Consider the following 13,761-nt stretch of genomic DNA (forward strand, 5'->3'; position numbering starts at 1 on the left):
CCTCAATATTGATTATATCCTCTTGGAGTATAGCTGAATCCAAGCAATTGAACGAAAAAATTCAGATATGCATAGTAAAGTAGTTTCTCAGACTTGATGCGCATGCAGAGATCGTTGATAAATAACTTTAAGATAAGTGGCCCTAGGTGACTTCCGCGATGGACACCAGTTTCAAATACGCTTCAGCGTGTGGCGCCGATTCTACTAAACACAGATTGCTCAGAAAGCTAAGATTGTAGTTATCGGGTCGGAAATCCTAGCTGTAGTTTCATAACAGCAATGTTGTGCCGATAGCTTTAGCGCAATCGAAATATATTGCATCAGCTTGCTGACGTGTCTCGAAGGCTGGAACTAGAAAACCTGTGTGCGTCATTAAGTTCGAAGTCGTCGAATTTTCTTACAATCTTACACACGATCAACCACTTCGTGCTTGTTGACGTACACAAGTCTTTCAGTTCCAATTGTCGAGAAACTTCAGTAAGTTGATGCAATATATTTTGATTTTGCTAAAGCCTACGAAGGTAGAACGACATGTAACCTGTTTTACGGAAGAAATATTTTATCAATAATAATTCGTTACGTTCGTTTTAGGCGATGACGTAATTTATTAATGGTCCTTTTGGAGCACATGATATCTATCAGCTTACAAACAATAGCTTACTTATTTAGAATAACAATAAATCCAACATAAATTTATATTACTACCTTGTTTCACAACCATTACTGTCATAGATCGTGATCGATTAGATCTTTTCTACTATAATGTTCCACTATACCAGCTCCGAAACAATCACCCAGCACGTTCACTACAGCACGAAATCGGTTCCTGAAATTGTACATAAATAAAATAATTGGTTTTAGAGTTTTATAGAAAAACCATAGCTGTTGAAGGGACAATCTATTTGAATTCTACAAGTATTAGAATTAAGCTCTAAAATATAAAGCTTGTTCCACACATAGTACACAATTTCTAAAACGAGCTAAGCCTTTGGACGACATGTCAATGTCCAAATTTAGACAATAGCCTAGAAGTTCTAAGACAATATCGCTAGAGTGAATTGCGTGGCTCTCATAGAGTTAAGCCGATGGAATTACATGTATACTAACACTAGCCAATCCACGGCGATAATTAGTGACACATCTTCACTGGGAAGTCCAATAGAATCCAGAACCATCACTAATGTCACCAAACCTCCTTGAGGCACCGCAGCTGTTCCAATGCTGGCTGCTGTTGCAGTTATGGCAACTGCTATGATCTGTCCGAATGATAGCTCCATCCCGCGCAGTTGAGCAATGAATATTGCAGCTACTGCCTGTAAAAATTGAAGAGAGTAAGAGTGATTTAATGCCGATCATGTGCACCACGAACCTCATACAGCGCAGTTCCATCCATGTTGATGGTTGTTCCGATGGGAATTACAAAACGAGTTATCCGAGTATCAATGCGATTTTTTTCCTCCAAACATTGTAACGTAACGGGCATAGTTGCTGAACTGGATGATGTTCCAAATGCTGTTGCTACTGCCTGACCCATATTGGCGAGGAATATGTATGGATTTTTTCTGGTCAGCAGAAAGTATATTAATGGCAGTACAACAACTCCATGGAAAATTATTCCAAAAACCACCACCGCAAAGTAAAGTCCAAGTTTGCTGAAGACTTCGGCTATGTCATCCATCTCTAAAAATTTGGCCATAATAAGTGATAAAACACCTATCGGTGATAACCTAGATTAATAAAAATAAACAAAATTATAAAAAGAATTGTGTTTGTAGTTGCTTGGTAAGTATTCTGATAAATGGAAAAAATCAACCTTAAAAGATTAGGTTATTTTCAAGATTATGTACTAATATGATTTTTTCTAACTCACAACCTGTTGTTTCTTGAATACTATTCGGAGAAATAATATGACGATGATATAGGAACCCGCCATCAGTGCATGGAATACTCCGATGGCTGCAGATGCTTTTACAGCATAGATAAAATTATGTTATCAAATGACATTCACATTATCGCTGTGCGAAGGGGCGATAAGGAGCGGATCCATAAATAGAGTCATTTATGGACAAATCGAAGGGGCAGGGAATCTCTTTCCAGTGATATGAATAGCGCAATTTCCAGTGCTTGGTAAGATACTACCTAACATTTTGTGTGCAAAAGGCGAGTCAATCCTATTACCGCTTTTCAGATAAAATGCCATAATATATATTGGCGTATAACAGTTAGGAGGAAATATGCGTCTTGGATAATAAGTATATAACGCTTCTTTTTATATATAAATATTCTATGGAATAGTGAATATATTTAGAAGGAAAATTATATCTAAACGGTCGAAATATATAATTAGGCAGTCACATGTAACACACGAACTTAAAACACAATTTACACACACGTTGACAAAACCGGATACGCTCGGGACTGGGAAACTATGGGAAAGTAGGAAATAAAGCCAAACGGGAGAAAAATATTGCGAGTGAGAGGGGAGCTACTGGACTAGGATAGACCACAGATAACAGACGTTTAGACTAGAACAAAATTTCTTCAAAAACCTGTGTAAACTTTCAAATTGATAAACGTTGGAAATGCGTGTTTCACTATTGCCGCCTGCGCAACTGTTTGATATACGTGTTTGACAGCTGCACTCTAAATACATTGTATCGATCAGTGCGCCATCTACAAACGTTTGCCAAACGTGTTTCAGACGTCTGATTTATTATGAATCTCAGTAGCGGGTATTTACACACGATTCAAATCGAGCTCAAACGTCTGTTATCTGTGGATAGGCAATACCTGGGACGGGACTTGCCAATAGATGTTTTCTTTTTCTTTTTTACTGTTCATTCTATTGTTCGTCTCACATAGCCTCTCTTTTTGCCTTAATTTAAATGGGCTGGCTGCATTTGACAGTACCCCCTGGCTGCATTTGACTTTCGATTTTTTGCTATAGACTTTTCTACGGCTCATGTACGTACACGTCACATGACACAAATACTGCATCACAAGCTGGTGGAAAATAATAAACAAAGATGGCAAAAGTAAATGGAATTGTTTTCAACCAGGAAACTGCATTAGTGTTCGTAAGACCGGCCGACAAGAACTCAATTTGCTTGTCTCGTCTCAGGACAATTAAGATTTTTTATACATTCATTGTGCATGAAAAAAAATATTTCCAGCCACGCAGAGCCACACATACGGGTGTTCCAAGAATAGACGTACATCCAGTTCCAAGTCGAGGAGCGCCGCGGCGAACACGATAACTCTCGATAAAATTGTCTGATACGGGAAATTCAATAAGTTTTGTAATGCTTAGACTTGTAGTTACTCGATGAACCTAAAAAATATAAAAAAGTTCGAGTTTCGGAAAATTGATTGATGAAAACCGAAAAATCTCATATTTTACTGTAAAATTCGCTCACCTTTCTTCGAAACAGGCTACACGTATTGTGCATTCTCACAAAAAATCAAATCGATTCGTTGGTTAGTTTTTGAGTTATCGTATTCAATTTGTAAAACGCGGTTTTGAGTAAAACGCTATTAAATGGTGTCACATATCAAATTGCGTCACGGAAAAAACGCTGTAGAAAATGACCTATTGGGTATTTTCTCTTGAAAATTTGGGTAGAAGTAGTTCAGAGTGTATTGTTCACACAGTATTTTTATCGTTATTAGTTTTTCGAAAATTGTTGGCGATAGATAGAAATCTGCACTTCCGATGCGATTTTCAACGCAGCAACACGTCTGGTTCTCCTGGTGCCGATGGAACTGGTTTTTTTTTTTCAAGGAAGGAACAATTATTTTGTGTGCTGATTTGAGCCGGAGTGGCGGCGTTGCGGGTTTCTCACCGGTAGTCCACAGAAAGTAAAGTCGACATTGCTATAAAAGAATAATTAACTGGCAATATAGCTAATTCGCTGCGCCATCGTTTCAACTCTTTTCACGAAAGAGTTAACCAGAACTAGAAGAAGAAGAAGAAGAAGAAGAAGATCGAAATCTGCGTGCGTTATAGCAAATATGTGCGAGGAATACATGGCTGTTTAAACAAAAGAAGTTCATGGTGGCCACCGAGATTTCGGGAGACTATTCTAGAGGTTCATTACTAGAAAGAATATAAAACAATCGATTTTTTGCGCACTACACCAGACGTCCCCCATGACACTTAAAAAAGGCAGACATCACGGTTAAAAGTTAATGAACACATAGTCCATTGGAAATATTTAAATAAAAAGTAGTAGTAAAGTTAATAGAGGAATGATACAAAGTCAATTAAATAAACACCGAGAAGGAATCAGGTATGAAATGAAAATAAAAGCTTTCCCAGTAGCAATCCTATAACTTTTTCCTGCCTCGTCAATATTATCCGGTTGCAGTACCTATTATATTAACTCCTAAGGCCATCGGAGTGGCTTATAGTCCGAACGCGGTGTCCCTTTAACGGCCCGTCGTCGATAGTGGCACCATCATCGCTATAAGTACGTCCAAAGTGCCCATGAGCACTCCGAACCTGCCACGAGGTTCTACCTAGATCACCCAACCGTCAGCCAGTAACAGAATCCAGCCACGAGGTGGCAGAGGGCTCTTGAATCACCGGAAAGCAAAACAGCAGTGATTGCCTATCGACGTACCCGCCAGAAAGTGGCATCGCTGGTCGCATCGGACCCGGCCGACTGCTTTCCGCTTCGTTCCAGCGTTCGCGGCCGGCATTGTACATACCTACACTCACATACAAAATGGTAAGCTGCAATAAATTATTGAAAAAGTGAAGACCGTTATTATTCAAAAAAGGGTAAAATTCTTCTTGAAAAATAGCAATTTTTATTGCAAATGAATAAAAAAACCCATTAATTGAAAAATTATCTCAAAAACTCTACGTTGAGGTTAGATATTTTTTTACGTAGAATATGTATGCAAAGTTTGAAAGAAATCGATTAAGTAGTTTTTGAATGGTAGTTAACACCGCAAATCGTGTTTTGCAAAGTTCTAAAAAAATCGCAAAGAAAATAATTTTTCTTCACGTTGAAACCCTTATCCCCTCCTTAATATTCTGCTTCATGATGGCAGTTCAGCAATAAGTACACATCTGTAGAGGATAAATATCGCACCGGTTCCTATTCGCTAATAGCGTCGATATCGGTACAATTTACCAGAAAATAAAAATTCATGCATTAATAATTAATAATTTGCATTTTCTGTAACTTTTTTTTAAAACAATATTGTGAAAAATCATCGGCTGGTATATACAATAGATTATAAATTGTTGAGATAATTATAATAATTGTATGTTTTCATATAATTCGTATGAAAACATAGTTTTATTGCTTTTCTATGTATCATAATAATTCTTATGAATTTCACTATACGTTTTACCTGAGTGGAGAGATTTTAACATTACCACAAAAATAACAAATAATTAATGGAAAATGATTGAGCGGCGGCTGTATGAATGAAACACAGGCGATGAACAACTGTGATATGAGTATAATAGGACATGATTTGAGATTTATTCTTCAAGTTCAAACAAACCTGTCACCGATTTGTAGTTCTGGTCAGAAGAAAAGGTCAAAATATCTCTGTACAAGACATGCACTAGAAAGGTCGGTAGGATTACCTTCCTTTTTGAAATTTTGCTGCCACATTAACGTATTTCTTATCAAAAAAAGATGCGGGGATGGTCTTTTAACGGCATTATTATTTATCTGCTTTTTTATAGGCTTCCCAGTTCTCAGTGGATAAAAACGACGCGTTTGCTTTCAAAGGGGTAACTTCCTTAAGACGTTTCAAAAAGTATTTTTTTTTGTTAGTCCTTCGAATATTATTTAAAAATGTCAAAAGCCTGTTGTCGTCTGATGATTAACATCTCTTTTCAGTAAGTTTGTTTTCTTGGCCGCAAACTTTACACGTCGCATTCTCCAATTTTTTTTTTCAAAATGGCGAACGTGATTAAGAAAAAACTAGTGAACTGATTTTCTTAAACCAGCATTGTTTTTTCATCTTTCACCAGTACGTTTAAACCTGGCTTAAGCGCCAAGCGAGGGTGAAGAAATCAACCCTTAACCAATTAAATCAGGATTAACTATAAAGGCTTGGAACCGAGCTGCGAGTATCTTACGTGCTTCTTTTTCTGTGTCTATTAATGGAAAACTCACCATATAATCCAAGCAGTAACTTTCATTACTGCGCTAGATAACTGCTGAACAAGTTTAAGTAGATCTGGAGCTTCATTTTTCACGGCACTCAGAGCCACTCCGAAGGTGATAGACGCTGCTACAATTCCGATTAAGTTGGTTCCAATGATATAACGACCAGAAATATTCCACTTTGCAAGATCCTCCTCGTTCGGATTATCAGGATCGGGTGTTAAAACTGTTTGATACTGTTCAAGACATGCTTGCACCAGGTTTGGAGGAATAATATTTCGAATGAGATCCAGCATTGTGTCAACTGTTGTCATATTCATTTTCCGATTATTCGAAGAGGTATCCTCATCGTTGATTCGTTTTCCGGGTTCAATTGTCACAACCAGGATGATGCCTTCTATCACTGCCAAAATCGTCGTAGTCATATAGTACAAAATAGAAAGACCTCCAATTTTTCGCGACATGCCCTGATCCATAGAACCAACGGCGGACATTAATGATGTCACCATGAGCGGTAAAATTATTGCCTTAATAGTGCGCAGGAACAAGTCCCCAATGAAGTTAGCGTACATCACATTTCGCTGGTTCCAAATGTATTCGCTCACGTTGCGTAGTCCTAGACCAAGGATGACTCCGACAATCACCCCTCCTATCGTTAGTAGTATCAATAAGTTATCTTTTACAAACTGACCCACATCTAACTTTTTGAGATTTGCCATTTCGTGTTTCACAACTATATTTTATGTTGTATTTCAATGTCTTGTCCGAATAGCAGAACAAATTATCGACAATTAAAATCAGCTTTTCGCCACCTTATTCAACTGTAAAGTGAGATACTATCTTAAGTGAGATGAGGTGTAATTATTTATCCATTCTAAGATAGGTATTATCAGTCCTGCAATATAGCACAAGCAAAGACAACCACGTCAATCTTATCTGGTTTTTATTTTGATTAAGTAAAGCTTGATTGAGCTGATGATTAAATTGTGTCGAATAGCTTCCCCTTTATATCTGTATAGCCTCACTTGAATTGTTTGAATTTTTAAGTGTTATAGTATAGAGTAGTTATCCTCATAGTCAGAGATGTGCGGAGTAAAAACAGACAAAATGGGAGCCTTTCATTCCATTGTTAAAAACTAGCAGTGCTACCAAATGAAGGCTGGTTTGAATCGGCTGGCTCAGAAATTTGACAGTTTCGCTGGCTCAATATGGCGTCTTCGCATATCTCTTCTTAGATGATGACTAGTCCAGAATATAATTACAACTAACCATCACGAAATTTTAAAACTTCCAAATATCTTGTATTTATCGAATAAATCCCAAATTTGCAACGAAATTTTGCAAATGTATTACTATCAGTACTCTTGCTTCATGCCACACATAAGAGTATAGTATTGTTGTATCCGGTTCCTTTTTTGAAAAACTACATATCAAGATATTAGTCAGTCTTGATATGTATTCTTCGCTTTTTTCTCACTGTTTACCCACTTCCTGTAATTTGTATTGTTCACTTTATACTTGATCTGTTCGTATTCTCCTTTCATTATAGCCCATTCTGATTGAACAATATTCAGGACACTTAGACAGAACGCGATTAATTTGTTTTTGATTCTAATGTTTAGTTTCCAAGATAAGGAATAAGGACCGACACCAGGGAGGTGACTCCAATATCTGGACTACTGTATCGATTTTGTTGGCTATTATCGGCAAATTTGAGACTAAGAGAAACGAAAACAATGAAATTGAAAGACGGATAGGTATCCTAGAGCGAATCAGTTATAAACTTAGACCGGAAAACTAGAACTAGGCAGGCTCATATGGGCATGATCGAAAGGAAATGTGAAGAATTCTTTGCCTTCTGCAGAGTAGGAGTTGGGCGTTGCACCCAAGTCTACCGCATGGTCTATGGTAGAACATAACTCATCATCATGTTTTACCGCCGACGCCGGCAAAAAATTCTTCACAAATCCTCGCCTAGAACGACCATGCGATCATTCTTCTCCCTTTTGCCGGCGTCGGCGGTAAAACATGATGATGAGTTATGTTCTACCATAGACCATGCGGTAGACTTGGGTACAACGCCCAACTCCTACTCTGCAGAAGGCAAAGAATTCTTTACATTTCCTTTCGATCATACCCATATGAGCCAGCCTAGTTCTAGTTTTCCGGTCTAAGTTTATAACTGATTCGCTCTAGAATACCTATCCGTCTTTCCATTTCATTGCTTTCGTTTCTCTTAGTCTCAAATTTGCCGAAAATAGCCGAAAATAGAAAAAAAAAATTTGTGCAAAATGAATGTATAAATAGATCTTGAAATTACACAAAAGAACCATTGTTGCCTTGCCTTCAAAATCATAAAACAATTTAACTTTCGGTTTGAGCATTTTACACCAGACGCCCCCTTAAACAATTTTACACAAGTTTCTCGCTTACTATGTATCGATATCTTGCTTTAAAAAAAATTGATTTTTTTTTCGAATTATGTACACATGACAAAAAACTAACGTAAACGGTTTTGTGGGGTACATTTGTACCCCAGACAAACTTTAAGCGAGCACAGTTAAGTTGGTCAAGTGAAACAAACAAATTACACCTACTTTAATGGATGTTTAATAACCAAATTGATTTATGATAAGGATTGCTTGTAACTAAAATAAACCTCAACGGAATTACAGGGATTGCATATAGCTCTGGGGTACAAATGTACCCCACAAAACCGTTCTAGGGTTAAACACATTAAAATTAAAAAGCTGTCTGACTGTCTGGTCCCTCATTTTATATAGCTGGTAGATACAAAGTCTGAAAATAATAATCTTACTAACTACTTTTCTCCTAGTATCGTGACATTCGACATATAAATTTTGAATGGCGTCAGGCAGCAAAGTAGCCAACTGTGCTGCAATATTGCTCTTACTCATCAACTGCATCCTCGATCTTTCTAGTGCAACGAAAAACATGTACACAGGTTCAGTAACGTAAATCAATGCGTTTCCGAGTTGCATAATGGAGTATTTTGGGAAATATTTCATCAAAAAAGGAATTCGTGAAGAATTCATTAAAACTACAAGTCTCTCGCTATTTATACACACAGAAAAAAAAATCAGTAAGAATAAACACATTTTGGTTTTAATTAACAATTTTCCTGTTTGATACAGTGAGAACCAAGATTCAGGTTTGATTTTATGAATACTATTGCTTGAAATTACCAAAAAATTCAAATTCAAATCTTTAGTGTTAACCAAAGGAGAGGACAACTAAAATTTAGTTGAGCCCAAACAAAGATTCTGTTGGTTTTTAACAAAGGGAACAGTTAGATCTAACAAATTTTATTTTGTTTCAACAATGTTTCTATTTAAAATGCAAACAGATGTATTTGTTGAACTAAATCAAATACGTGCTTTCGAGAAACGCCCATTTCAGTTTGAAACAGTCATTCGTCAAGTTTGCAATTCGACTAAACGTTTTGTTGTTTCAAAGAGGCCTGATTCTTCTGCCTGTACACGCAGAATTTTATTTGTGCATCGATAGCATACTTTTCTATCTGCCTCTCGTTTCTTCTGTTGTAAATTGTATGCATTGCACATATTCGGTCTATCCACTCATTGAATGCTTACTAAGAGTATATGCATGAAAATGCATAAAAATCACAGCAGAAGAAAAGAGACGGGAATAGAAAGTATGCTAACTAGGCATATTTTTGTTTCTCAGTGTACGCAATATTCCTGGTTGCCAAAAATAACAGACAAAATATCTTGGAAAACCGAGCAGCCAAATTTACTGTTTTTTTCTCCGCGTGTCTTTATATTTTAAACATCGTCTTTTTGAAAAACTGCGGGGTGCAACTGTGCTTTTTGCTGTATGTTGTGACTGGGCTGCGAAGTCTGTTGAAACAGCATGTTTACATTTAGTAAATAAATTGTGATGGTACCGCCGTTTTGCTTTGGTTTTCTTATTTACACGAATACAGAATAAAAATACGGTGCATGTACATGCAAAACATTCGCTGATCTACCATGGAAGGCCAACTCGGTGCTTCAATACATCATCAGTTTTTATCTGATTTTGATCTTAGGATTTAAATTCACGTGAATAGTTTATCTGCCACGTATGATAAAGATTTTTTTCCTGAAGTGTTTTTTATGAAAGATCAACTAAAAATAAATTATATTACCAAACAAATCTTTTCTTTTACTGTGGTCGCTCTTAACCCTAATAGTGAGTGGTTATAACGATCGGAAGATATATTCCCGACATATTGACCAAAAGCTGCATAGTGCTGCATAGTCTACTCTTGTTTGACGACAATAAATAAATAAATAAAAAACACGTTTTTCATCTCAAAAACGATTATTTGTAAAAGAAAATTGAAATTAATCCTTTTAAGGTAGATGTCTTCCGTTTAATTCCAACAGAGGATTAATTGTGTCATTTTACTAACTCGCTCAAAAATCTTTGATCTTTGTAAAAAAATATGTTAAAAATGGATACGATTTTCGTATTCAGTGACCCAAAATTGACCTGGAAAATATCTTTTTACTCAATTTTGCGCAATCACCCCACACTAGCAAACTAGTGTAATCAATACTATGCAAGTTATTTAACCTATACATAGTCCGTAGATTTTCGTTTCCATTGTTTTATTTATTGCAAAGGGAGGGTAGGATGTTTACTTCATTTAAGTGGAGAGTTTTTGTTCAATCATTTGTATTACCGATACAATTGTAATCAACAAGAATCGATCAAAAATTGTTTGTCAGGCCGGTGCTGAAGTAAAGAAGTGAAAGTGCACAGGATAAACTATTATGGTGATTGAAAGTTGAAATTTAAAATTATTTGGTCATTTTTAATAAAGTACCCATTTCTTGGGCCTTTTTTGGCAGTAAGTGCGTTGATAACATTGGAAAATGACAACATTGTAAATGACGACCGTGGTTGTCGGTTGTCACGGTAAAGATTGCCCTGTCTGTCTATACCAGGACACATGCTAGTGAACTCGGGTGATTCGTAGTTATGCAGCCTAAGCTCGACCTCCTTTAGCAGAAGACAAAAAAATAAGCCCGTACGATATTAAGCCTGTTCTAATGACCCTGCCACTTCTAGTTTTCCGATCTGTTCGCTTCGCATCCATGCTCTCAATTGAGTACTATGGCTCTAATTTTCATAACTTTCCCTACACAGTAATCTCTAGCTAATGTCTGAATGTCGTTAAAATGTAGAAAAGAAAATGTGACTAACATAGTCGAAATAAAAAAGAAAAAAGACATAGCATTTATTGTTTTTTTTGTGATCGTGTACGGAATTTTGAAAACATGGCTTTCATAAGCTGGGATAATGTAATTCTAACGATTGAAGCAAATACATCGATTTTCTAAGCCTGGTGAGGAATTTTGTGATATAATTTATCTGAAAATATATTTTTTCATTTCATTTGATTTCCGTTTTCATTTCATTTTTTATAGTTTTAAAAAACAAATTATTAAAAAAAGAAACGATGAATTTTTTTAATATATTTTGAGAATGAAACGTAATAAAATTGATTAATATTTTTTCCCGACTAATAATTTATTTTTTTTGTAAATTCCTACTTCTTGTTGATTTAACGGATGAATCATATCGCATTTGTACTGTAGTATCAGATTTATTATATCGCGGCCAGATAATTGTAGTTGAAAAGTATTTTTTATTATGTAATGTTGCACCGCATAATATTATATCTTATAATAAAACCAATGAGACATAAAAGTTTATACAAAATAACATTTTGAAATTGAGTTTTATCACTGATATGTATGTTAATTAACGGATTAATAACTAGTCTCACTTCTAAATACTAACGTTTCCTGAATTGACCTTGGATTCATAATTATCACTCTGTTCAAGCCTCAATCGGCACACAAAGAAGTGCAAAACCAAAAAGTGAAACACTATCGATAATAATAGTTCTGAAATGAGAATATGTGCACTTACACTTTCTGAACAAACAACTGAAAAATTGCCTGAGATACATTGTCAACTGTACCGAATTCATTAGGTTACCACATTTTATAATTCTCTACAATTACAACCGTTCTTCAAACAATACCGTTTCGGTACTATGCACCACTGAGTTTCGTTGAACCTTACCATTTACAACATTCGCTGGAATGGCAGCCAGTTCTTTTTGGCTGTAGTGAGCAACAATACCTGCGCCGAAACAATCACCAAGCACATTGACCACCGTTCTGAAACGGTCCCTATGGATAAATAAAACGTTTAGTATAGCTTTTAGTCGTGTGTCGCTACCGTGTGTGCTTACAGTAACCAATCCACGGCGATAATAAGTGAAACATCCTCCGCCGGTAGACCCACTGTATCCAGGACCATGACGAGCGTTACAAGACCTGCCTGAGGGATACCAGCGGCCCCGATACTGGCTGCCGTTGCTGTTATACTGATTGCAACGATATTACCAAACGATAGGCTTAAGCCTAAAGACGGTTCAAAAAGAAATATACAATTAGTGTTGAAGCTCTTCGATGCACTATGTTGAACAGATCTAAGAATTACATATACGACTGCATCCCAAATGATATGCAATTAAACCGACTGGGAACTGGACCCATACTTTGTAGCTTCCAGCACTTACCTCGTAGCTGCGCAATAAAAATAGCCGCAACTGCCTCATACAAAGCGGTGCCGTCCATGTTAATCGTTGCACCAATTGGTAGTACAAATCGCGATACTCGTGGATCGATGTGATTCTTGTCCTCTAAACACTGCATAGTGACCGGAAGTGTTGCTGAACTGGATGATGTCCCAAAAGCAGTTGCAAGCGCTTGACTCATGTTGGCCACAAACCGAACCGGGTTCTTACGGGTGAAAACGAAAAACAGCGTCGGCAGTATCACGAATCCGTGGAATAGTATGCCCCCAGCAGTCACAGCAAAGTAAAGACCCAACTTGCCAAATACGACTCCGAGGTCGTCCATTTCCAGGAGTTTTGCCGTTATCAAAAACAGTACACCAATGGGCGATAACCTGAAAAATAATAATGTTTAGCTATAGTCCTAGGAAATGATAATTTGTGTCCTGTTATCTAAAAACGAGTTTAACATTCGTTTCGATGAATGGCGCAAATTTCTGTTTAAGGGTAATATTTGTTGAGGGAAATAGGGAAAAGTTTGAATTTTTGTAAAGAGGCGTGAAAAGTGCCAGAGTCCTTCAATTTTACTAAAAATAAAAACTTTCTCGGATGAATTTTTAAGGGGACGGTCCCATATAAATCGATGTTTTTTGCAGATTACTATACATCCACTAGTATGTGTGTAAATTTTGCGAGCCAATGCCCCACAAAACCCTTAAGAGAGAACTCTGGAATTTTTCAATCGATTTTAATGGTAAACAAGTTGTAAGATGCGGAATTAAATGTTCTCTCTATTTTTTTTAAAACAGAATTTTTCATATCTTTTTATTAAAAATTGGTAAATAATGGTTGTTTTCACATTGTTGACCCAAAACAAACAAAAAAAAACGTGGCATACCGTTTGAAAGGTCATTTCTTCTTCCTTCCCGAACAATTAAAAAATGCAACCTTTATTTTTACCTAAAGGAAAAACAGATTAAGCAATTTGCACAAAAACATAAAAAG

At 36.5% G+C, this 13,761-nt stretch overlaps 2 protein-coding genes across 5 annotated transcripts in view; both read right to left on the minus strand.

Moving 5' to 3' along the window:
* Positions 1-598: 598 nt before the first annotated feature.
* LOC131676059 (excitatory amino acid transporter 1-like) lies at positions 599-8,083 on the minus strand. The gene is made up of 4 exons (XM_058955188.1): positions 6,144-8,083; positions 1,370-1,727; positions 1,108-1,313; positions 599-826 (listed from the first exon to the last, which is right to left on the minus strand). The coding sequence occupies exons 1-4, from the start codon at positions 6,851-6,853 to the stop codon at positions 727-729; spliced, it is 1,374 nt and encodes a 457-aa protein (XP_058811171.1). The 5' UTR covers positions 6,854-8,083; the 3' UTR covers positions 599-726.
* Positions 8,084-9,423: 1,340 nt separating this feature from the next.
* The window catches only part of LOC131676069 (excitatory amino acid transporter 3-like), a 35,240-nt gene continuing 30,902 nt past the window's right edge, over positions 9,424-13,761 (minus strand). For all 4 annotated transcript variants that reach the window (XM_058955209.1, XM_058955198.1, XM_058955204.1 and 1 more), the window contains exons 3-5: positions 12,760-13,151; positions 12,430-12,601; positions 9,424-12,367 (exon numbers count right to left, since the gene is read on the minus strand). In XM_058955209.1, the coding sequence (XP_058811192.1) occupies positions 12,193-12,367; positions 12,430-12,601; positions 12,760-13,151 (739 nt within the window). In that variant the 3' untranslated portion in view covers positions 9,424-12,192. The remainder of the gene's footprint in view (positions 12,368-12,429; positions 12,602-12,759; positions 13,152-13,761) is intronic.

The sequence above is a fragment of the Topomyia yanbarensis genome, chromosome 1 (genome assembly GCF_030247195.1).
Source record: "Topomyia yanbarensis strain Yona2022 chromosome 1, ASM3024719v1, whole genome shotgun sequence".
Lineage (NCBI taxonomy): Eukaryota > Metazoa > Arthropoda > Insecta > Diptera > Culicidae > Topomyia > Topomyia yanbarensis.

What these genes read in the sequence shown, in the direction of transcription:
- LOC131676059 (XM_058955188.1), bottom strand. Translation starts at nt 6,853, where the DNA reads ATGGCAAATCTCAAAAAGTTAGATGTGGGTCAGTTTGTAAAAGATAAC. An exon ending in GTTACTGCTTGGATTATATG is followed by an intron (nt 1,728 to 6,143) that starts GTGAGTTTTCCA and finishes TTATTAATCTAG; the next exon opens with GTTATCACCGATAGGTGTTT. An exon ending in ATGGAACTGCGCTGTATGAG is followed by an intron (nt 1,314 to 1,369) that starts GTTCGTGGTGCA and finishes CAATTTTTACAG; the next exon opens with GCAGTAGCTGCAATATTCAT.